We start from the raw sequence: 10107 nt of genomic DNA on the forward strand, positions 1-10107 counted from the left end.
CCTCAAAAGAAATACATGTTTCTCAATCTCTAAAAGTGATCAGCAGCCAAAGTATATTACCATTGTTATTTTTTTCAACCTAAAAAATTGATAAAATGTATTTGAATACTTTGGCTTTCATTCATATACTTTATATAATTTTTTCATAACTTATTGTTGAGCATGTATATATGTATCTATATATCAATATATAGATATATATGTGTGAATGCATATCACAGTGAGATATACATTAGATAGATAACTGTTTTCTTCTTTGAGAGAAAATAAATCAGGTTAAATAATAAAAATATATCAGGGCATATTTCACTACTGAGTATTTTCTATCTGTTTTTATGTGAAATAGGCATAGCTATATGCATCAGAAGCAATAACATAAACAGCCCTTGGTCATTTCAACACAACCTAATAAATTCACCCAAGCATTCATGAGATTCTTAAACTTGCTTGGCATGCTTATATTTGCTTACCTCCAAAATGACTCATGGAGAATGAAAAATTTTGCCATCAGTTACCTTTTTCAGAATGAAAAGTAAAGATGGAATAAATCTTGATAAAAGTGAAAAATGTATTTAACAGCCAAGGCAAATATTGAGATAAATATTCCTTTAAAACCCATGAACCATTGTGAGTCCATATTCTACTTGAAATCATGTCTGCGCTTTGTTCTGGTCATAATTACTTTTCATTCATCCAACAAATAGGTTTTTCCTCCCTTTTTAGAAGAATAGTGAAACAATCCAGTTGAGAAAATGTATTACCAAGAATATTATATGTAGATCTCAAAACAAAATAAAACAAAAACCTAAAGAACAAAAATATTCCCGTACATGTTTAAAGTCATGCGAAGCTGATTGAAAACTCAAGCCCAAGACATAGTCATATTCCAGTGCAGCTTACATTTTGGCTTGGTTTCCCATCTTTGCAGAGGGGGTTGAAGATCTCTGGGAAGACTGATCTGCTCCCTTCACATCCTGGTTTCTACTTACAGCCATTTCAAAGCTGTAATTCATATTTGGGGATTTTCCTAGGCATTAGGACTTTAAGATGTCCTGTTAAAAATAGCATATAGGAGTGTAGACATATTTCTTAAAACATTTGTAAGCTTAATAAATAATGTCTTGTTTAAGCATGTTAGCTGATTGTTAGGAAATAAGGGGAATGAAGTACACAAAACTGTGAAACAATATGCAAAGGCAAATATATAATTCTCAATGTGCTGGGAATGAACTCAACACACGGTTAAAGAGAGGTTTGATAAGGTAAATAAACACATTGATTACAAAGAATAGTAGACAAGGAAGAAAAGCATGTAAAGCATGAAGCCAAGATCATCTGACCATTTAGATGATACTTTGTATAGAATCTATTCTAGAAAAGTAGTTCATGGCATGAAGAGAGTACATGTGAACAGATGTTCAGGCTGGTTATAAAAGTGAATTTATTTTTGGACAGTCCCTCAGTTTCTGACATAAAGTTTAGTACATTGATAAATTAAAAAGAGTTTTGTGAGCTGATATAATGACTTTTTATTCACCAGTTTCCATATTTATCAGTGATAATCAGATTTATCTACTCAAAATGATTGCTTTTGTTTTGAAGGAAAGCATATCCTTGATTTCTCAACCTAAGAAATAAATTTTACATTTGCAGACCGTGCTAGGTTTCAAGATTTTAAACTCGACCTTTTATTTGAATCTGAATGGGTATAAAAGATACCAGTTCCAAAGAATAATATAAAAAATAGAAATAAGAATATATTTAATGAGAAAACACTATCAAAGTTGTATGATGCAATGTGCTTCATTATAAAGAATTCTATTCCAGGAAATGTTTAATTTTGTAACATTGAAGACATAGACTTTGTCTCATTAAGAAAAGAATGTAATGAGATCAAGCTCAGACTAACCAGGCAGTGAAGCAATCTAAAAAATTTTAACGAGTTGTATTCCTCTCCTTGTGTTAGCAAACAGATTAATGAGTTGCTTCAACTAAACTAATAACTTAGAATGATACAAAACAATGGCTCCCGGGTTTACCACATGCTAGGCTCAGGACAGGTGTGTATATAGGCATCCCCTTGCACCCACTGACACTCACACTTAGCATTTCGTCTTGAACAGCAAACCAACTCACCACTCCTGACACCATGAGCTACTACGGCAGCTACTGTGGAGGCCCGAGCTATGGCCTTGGAGGTTTTGGTGGCCTGGGTTATGGCTACGGCTGTGGCTGTGGCAGCTTCCGTAGACTGGGCTATGGCTGTGGCTATGGAGACTATGGATATGGCTCTGGCTTTGGAGGCTTTGGATATAGATGTGGCCGTCCATCATGCTATGGAAGATATGGATTCTCTTGCTTCTATTGAAATCCTGCTCTAGTAATTCAACATCTGCTATTATGAAGGGACTTGCTAAAACATTCTTCAGTCAGTGGACTTAGATGACTTTAGTCTTAAAAACAGGTGAAATATAAGAATTTCAGAGAAATCAGAAATCATTTTGTGACTTCATCCTAGATTGGGGATGCAGATCTGGTTAAATTCCCAATAAATGATCTACTATGAAATTAAAAACATGGCTTTTGTTTGGTTTATTTAATTCAATTATGTATCCATACTTAAGTTTTGAAAATTGTCAAGTAGAAATACAGTGCACACATGATTATAAATGCATGTAAATGAATATTTGCAAATTGAAAGGTAGAAAATATTCTGAACATAAAGAAAAATTAAGGAGAAGAAAAATATGGTTTCCTTGATTTAATCAGGACTTGGTATATATACATATGTTGTGATATCACACCATACCTTGTTAGTATTTCCATTTTCTTAGATTAATACTTAGGTTTATTTAACATTTTATTTTTCTTATACTGAAAAGTGAACCAAACACTTAATATTTTATCTGACTCTGAATGTCATTATCTAATGACCCAATGTTAAAATTCAACTCTGGGTTAAAAATCAAACCAAACATCATCATATAGTGCTCTTTTTTCAATCAATGTTGTTGAGTGTGAGTGGACCACGATAGTGGGTTGAGCAGGAAAAACAGAACTATGCAAATCTGTCAAAGATCAAGTTATATAGCCTGAATCAGCTGCACAGGGTGTCTATAGAAGCATTTTTTTTTCTGATATGGATGGTATCTCCAGGGATATTGCCCATGTAGTAAACAATATAATTATGACTGCTATTATAGTCTTAGTATAATCCATATCATAATTTCATTTTAAGATCACATTGATCTATATCTAAGTTGAGAAAAAAATATTTGAAAGCACAACAAAAGTTGTTTCCCTCTGTGTAAAAAATACAAAAACATTTTTCATTTTTTCCTCTACCCATAATGAATGGAATTCTAGGTCACAAATTAAAACTTCTAAAAAATTAATAATGATGCAAATGTGCTTTTGATTCAGTGAAATGACAGACAAAATACCATCCTTTTAAATAAAATTCCTTTGAGACATCTTTAACTTGTGCATTCAGTGAACAAAAAGCAACAAACAGATTTTTTGCATACTTTTCAAACTGTTCTTTTCTTATTTTTATAGTGAAGAAATAAGTTACACAAATAAGAGATGTTTTCTTTATTGAATATGTATAGTTTACTGTACTATTAAAATTTTCCATTTGTGTATCATATTGTTTCCATATACGGAGACAGTCTTATGCCTCAAAACCAAAAATAGGCTTTGATCATAGTCACATTTAATGACAGAGTTACACAAGAAGAATATGAAATCCTCATATGTAATTTTTTACAGTTCTAAATAGTGCATTAAAGTGAAATTATCAATTTTTCTGAAATGGTGAGTAAAAATGGATTGAAGTTGGGTAAGAGTAGCATAAGTATCACAGGGCAAGAATAGTATTGGGTTCAGTGACATTCTAATACCAGATATCTTATTGGAACTCATATCTAGCCTTGAACACTTTTCTAGAATAACCAGTAAGTAGCTCTCATTGTGTTGAGTGGCCTTGCTTTAATGTCTGTTAAAGTCATATAACCATATACTTCATTCAAAAAATGTTTTTGAGTATTAACTAAATTTTATTCTTAATTTTGACAATAGGTCAGGGAACAAACCCAGTGGGGGGGAAAATGTGTCCTTTTTCAATTATGAATTAACTACTACAGTATTCAAAGTATGTCACTGAAATATTACTCAAAAATATAAAACATATCTTATCAGTATAATTAGAGTCATATGAAACAAGTAAGTTTTATGAGTTTCAAATGTTAAAATGTGCACTTGGTGAGGCTTAAGGTGAGGTCAGACTTGGGTGTTTCCTCCTCTCTGGGCTGAACTGAGTGACGCTGTGAACACCCGGCTAACAACTGGTCCTAAAAAAAAATGTCTCTTTACTCTATATTTAGACTTTTTTTTTTTGTAATTTTGTCTTCTTTTTAGAGACTTTCTTAAGTTGTTCTAAATACTAAAAATCCTTTTAACTTTCCAAATGATTTTAAGAGTTGAAATATGTTTCAAGTGAGAAATAACTTTATCAGTATCTTTGAAAGATCTGATTGATATTTTTGGACAGGATAGTTAGAGATAGCCTGGAAATGAAAAATGGGTTCAGAACAGGCCAAGTGAAGACAAAGATAAATTTTTACTGACCATGGAGATCTGCATAAAAGGGATATAGTATTAATTTGAAAAAAAAATGGTTATAGTCAAAACCATATTACATGCTTCATGCTTTCAACTGGATACAGTGATGAAAAGTGGAGCAAAGGACATTGGGTGATGCTTGAAGTGAGATTTGTAAAAGGTACAAGCCTCATGTCTAATGATTAACGATAAAGAGGGGGAGATGATGCAAGGAGCATGTGTAGTCTTGCAGGTGGGATTGCTGAAGCCAGAACTTATTACAGAGAGAGGACTAGGTTCTAAATAGAGAACTCTGGGAAAACTTCTCCTGAGATGGGTTTGTGATCCATACACTAATCTCTCCACTGGTGATTGTACGAATATCTTGGATATTAGTTTGCAAATCCAAAAGTAAATATGTCAACTGTGTTAGTTAAAGTTCTAAAACTCTAAAGTCAGGTGATGTTTTGCTATTGTTTTCTGGTACTTTCAGCCACTGAATCAAATATTTCTTGTTTCTCATGTTACAAAATATGTGGGTCTTTTCAAGAAATTGATAACTTTAAAAATCCTGCCTGCCTATTACTTGAAATATTGCAGAATCCATTATAATGACCACACAATTCCTTTAGAATATATTTAGTTAGATATTTTAAAGTATTGAATGACTGATATCTTGTGGCTAGTAATAAAGAATTCTCTTTAGGGTTTGGTATGTGTATACTTGGAAAAAACAGAAATTCTTCCAATAAAATTAAAGCAATAAGATAAAGGACATCTAAGTAGGTAGCCAAGCAAGTTCAGACATCCTTAGTAAATGGTTTTCAAGAGACAATAGATTAATGAGTTGTCTCAGACAAGTATAATGCATGGAATGACACAGAAGGAGGGCACATGCTTTATCACATGCTCTGATCTACTATATAAGCAGCTCTCTGCACCTGCTGACATTTACACTCAAGATCTTGCCTTGAACAGCAAACCAACTCACCACACCTGATACCATGAGCTACTATGGCAGCTACTATGGAGGCCTAGGCTACAGCCTTGGAGGCTTTGGTGGCCTGGGCTATGGCTATCGCTGTGGCTGTGGCAGCTTCCGCAGACTGGGCTATGGCTGTGGCTATGGAGTGCTGGGAGCCATTAGCCAAGTGGGTATGACAATTTCCTTGCCAACGTACCCCATGTTGCAGTGACATTGAATGTAGGTGACCTTGCTCAAGGACCAAGGCGGATTAGGGTGTTCCCGGTTTAAGATAATCTGGTTTAGGGCGTTCCCGGTTTAGGTTCCAGGTTTAAGGTTTAAGATTATTCCTGCTGGGAATAGGGCGTATCCTGCTGCCTGAGTTCCCCTTGAGTTCTCACGGGATTCAGACAGTATTCTTTGGGAGACAGAAGCCCAGTGGAGATGGATTTGGCCAGAGAACGTGGATTTCCCCAGAACGTGATTGTAGACGGCTGGTGTGAGTTCGGGAATAAAGAGTTGCTGTTTGAATCTACAAGCTGTGTGGTGGCTCGTGATTGTGTGCCCAGCCAGACTGCGGCAATGGAGGCTATGGATTTGGCTCTGGCTTTGGAGGCTATGGGTATGGATTGGGCCGCCCATCATACTATGGAGGATGTGGATTCTCTCACTTCTACTAGATGTATTACTGAAAACAGAAGCAGAGAAAAATCTTCAATTGTGTTTGCTCATATCCCTTGTCTTATTCTGAAAAAATCCACCCTATTTTCTCCATCATCAATTGATTGATATTTATCATTGTTTAAGTTACTTCTATGAACATATAAAACCATTTTTCTGGCTCCATACATTCATGATATAATGCATATTTAATATCTATAAGCATTCTAGTTTACTTTCCTCATTTGGATTTAATTTTCTTACCACCTTTACTATGACATTATCTTTCAAGCAAATACCTAGGGAACAATTATATTTTGCATTTATCTAATAAATTGATTGCTTAAAATAAATATATTTTGTTATTTTCTATGTTTTTTCTTATATTAGTTTAACAAAACAATTACTGTGAAGAAATTTACCACGAAGAAGTGAGGTCTGTGTTCCAATAACACAGTCTGATGAGAACATTTCTAGTGTGCTGTTACACAAACTCAGGAGCATGAGATATCATATTAATTATAAATGAAAACAGCTTACCTCCATTGAATCACTGAGGATAAATGTCCTTCAAGCATTTCTGGAATTACTATGGAGATGGCCATTCTCATATTCTGCTACACGATATTGCTGTTCAATGAATATCATCTTGGTACCATTGTTATAGTCAGTCATGCCCTTGCATTTTTTCAAACTTTCTTTTGGTGGAATGAAGCAGATTGGCAAGTAATATTTATTCCCTAAGCAGTCTATGTTTTGCATCAACTGAGGGCCATTGTCCCTTATAATTCTGACCTACTTGTAATGGCCATGATACAAAAGAATCATATGTTACAATGTTCTTTGGAAAACTGGGGTGGGGGGTGCAGGTGTAGGATTTTCAGATTTCTTTTTGTGTTCTATTAGAGGACCCTTAATGTACTGTAGACCTTCTTATGAATGGATGATGACACACAATCCACTAGTGCACTAGATGCTTTGCTGATAAGACCCCCTCTTGGCTTCCAATTCTGGCCCCATTAGTCAATCAAGATCAAAGAACCCAGTTCTTTCTTCCCTTAGGATTGTTCCCACCCAGAAAATTCCTCAATTCTTCCAGAGCGAATTTCCTTTCTTTTCTTCTTCAAGTCTATCACTCTTGGTTAGGCACTTTAGAATTTCAACAGTGATCACAGTTGGAGCACTCATCTAGTAAACTTCTTGGAGAACTTTAAAATTGTCCAGAGAAGGCTGCGCCAACAGTGTATCGGATATGATCAGACATGTCTGCACTTAAATTCAAGTTTAGACCCCTAAGATATATTTCTTATTCCCCTTCAAAAGGGGAAAATAGCTCTATGTACAGTTTGTCATAGAAAAACTATAAATCTTCTTTACCTATATATAGTTTTTATTTCAAATCAGAAAGCCAAACAAGGGAAGGAAGGAAGAAAGGAAGGAAGGAAGGAAGGAAGGAAAGGAGAAAGAGAGGGAGGAAAGAAATTCATAGTTCAACAGACCAGTCATTCACATAAAAGGCCTTCATTGTATTTGTGAGAATGAAATGAGAAACACATATCCATGCTCACATATTGTTAAAACTGGAAACCATCAATTCAAGACTTCACAGTCTCTTTTACAATTGAATAATTTAATTTTGCCTGTGTGGTTTTGAACCCTAAAATTTAGTATGTTCTAAATCTGTTGGTTAAAATAAAGAGTTCATCAAATAGTTATTTCATGTTTTAAACTAAAAGAGCATGGGAATGGTCCCTATATATTAGTTATGCAGTTACTATTCTATATGATTTTCATCATTGAGTTTTCATTCTTCATCATCAACTATAAAATTCAACAATATGTAAACTAGTATGCATGCAAATTTTCATTTTCTTTCTTATGAATGTAGTTATATAAAAACTTGCTCTGATAAATGTATTTGGAAAATCAGGTTTGTTTTTAAAGAATCATTGTTTGTAACGTATAAGATGTGAGAACTCTATGTAATTTTCTCTAGACAGATATTACATGGTCTACAGATGACCTTGTATATCATGCACATTTGGTTTAATGGCTGGTCTTACTTGAAGGCCCTTTTGATTTCTGATCTGAACTGTCCAGATACTATTAAATTTGATTTGTGCCCAAATATAATTACTGGTTCTCCTGAATGTCATGGCTTTTAGAAGCTTATCACAAAAACTACATTTACACTTTTAGTTAGATTGTTAAAGAATTGGAAGCTGGGAACATGAAACACATTTCAAAACTGCAGCCACTAAGTAGTTCTGTTGGGAGAACTGAACATTTGTTTATATATATTGCATCCATACAATATTAAAACACATTTATTCTGAGTGCCTCTAGAGAGCAAATCTCCAGATGAAAAATATAGGCCCTAATTTTGAAGAAGGCATAATATTGGTAAGAATACCCCAGTGATCCAATGAGTAGTGGTTGCATAAATTAGGATACTGGATGAACATTATAGAATAAAATTGGAGGATTTTAATTTCTTGAAATATGAATGCAAAAAGTAAATTATTTTACCTCTACTGGAAAGAATTTTACAGACATAAATCATGATAACTTATTATCATCAAACTCATTCAATTGGTCATAGGCAATCCAGTGATGAAAATCAACACAAAAACTCATTAATAATTAAAAATGTTCTATTATCACAAAGGAAGGGTTTAATATTTCAACATGTCTATAGATCAAAAGTTCAATATAACTGATCAGTTTTGCAAATCTGAATAAAGATTTTTCTATTTTTTTAATATTTGGAAATATGTTTGACATATATCATTGCTAGCCTTTGAAATTTGGAGACTCAATTGAAGCACTGGATCATCTAAGTTTCTAGCTGTGAACTTGGAGATTCTGAGGCTTGGTATTTTTATGTATTTTATTGTGTTTCTGCCATTCATCTTTCTCTGGACTACAGAGACCATGCAGATTGGTTGATAATGGTGCTGTGATCCATACAGTCCCCCAGGCGAAAGTGTGAAGAGGCTTCCTGCACCTATCTCCCATCTCTATATCCAATTGGTAAATGTTTAATATATCTATATGTCTTTATATCTACTTAGGAATCTCATTTTATCCTTTCCCATTAATTTGCTATTACTGTTAGTCTTTGGCACTTGTACTATGTATGTACCTTCTCATCTATTACTATCTGGTCTCCCAAATTAAAAACCTATCACTTTTGTTAACCCTTTAGTTAAAAGTTCTTTGTTTAAATAGTTCTGTTAGGGATTGAATATGAGGTATCTCCCAAAAGCTCACGTGTGAAGCTATGCAAGAAGGGTCAGAGGGGAAATGATTGGTATGTAAAAGCCTTAACTCAATCAGTGAATTCATCATCTGATGGAATTAATTGAGTGGTAATTGAAAGCAGGTGGGGGCACATTGGGCCTGGCTTTAAAGTATATATTTTTTATATGGTGAGTGGAGACCTTTCTCTGTTTCCTGAACTTCATGTGAGCTCCTTCCCTCTGCCACACTCTTCTTCCATGATGTTCAGCCTCACATTGAGCCTTGAGGAAGGAGTCTGCTGTTTATGGATTGAAATGTCTGAAATTATGAGACCCTAGATAAACTTTCCCTCCCCTAAATTTGTTCTGGTCAGGTCTTTTAGATGCAGCAGTGAAAAATGTGACAGAAACAAGCTCCTTCTATCTTTTATTGGAATGTATATAATGTAGCTATCAATGTGCTGACATAGAAAGGAATCTAAGATAATTCATTTAAACTAAAATGTCTATCAGAGCATAGGCCATAGAATTGGTCCACTAGGTATGGTCCTCAATAAACCTTCAATGAGTTAATATGAGTTTATCCAAATAATTTATAATCTTTGTTAAATATTTGCCTTTACACTACTAGCTCCTCCT

General features: G+C 34.2%; 2 protein-coding genes across 2 annotated transcripts; both read left to right on the forward strand.

Moving 5' to 3' along the window:
• Positions 1-2149: 2149 nt before the first annotated feature.
• Positions 2150-2368, forward strand: LOC114087558 (keratin-associated protein 19-5-like). The gene has a single exon (XM_027929033.1). It carries the CDS (start codon positions 2150-2152, stop codon positions 2366-2368), a length of 219 nt encoding a protein of 72 aa, XP_027784834.1.
• Positions 2369-5606: 3238 nt separating this feature from the next.
• LOC114087780 (keratin-associated protein 19-3-like) lies at positions 5607-6246 on the forward strand. Its single transcript, XM_027929340.1, has 2 exons — positions 5607-5753; positions 6136-6246. Exons 1-2 carry the CDS (start codon positions 5607-5609, stop codon positions 6244-6246), a joined length of 258 nt encoding a protein of 85 aa, XP_027785141.1.
• The last annotated feature ends 3861 nt before the right edge of the window (positions 6247-10107 follow it).

The sequence above is a fragment of the Marmota flaviventris genome, chromosome 8 (genome assembly GCF_047511675.1).
Source record: "Marmota flaviventris isolate mMarFla1 chromosome 8, mMarFla1.hap1, whole genome shotgun sequence".
NCBI classification, from domain to species: domain Eukaryota; kingdom Metazoa; phylum Chordata; class Mammalia; order Rodentia; family Sciuridae; genus Marmota; species Marmota flaviventris.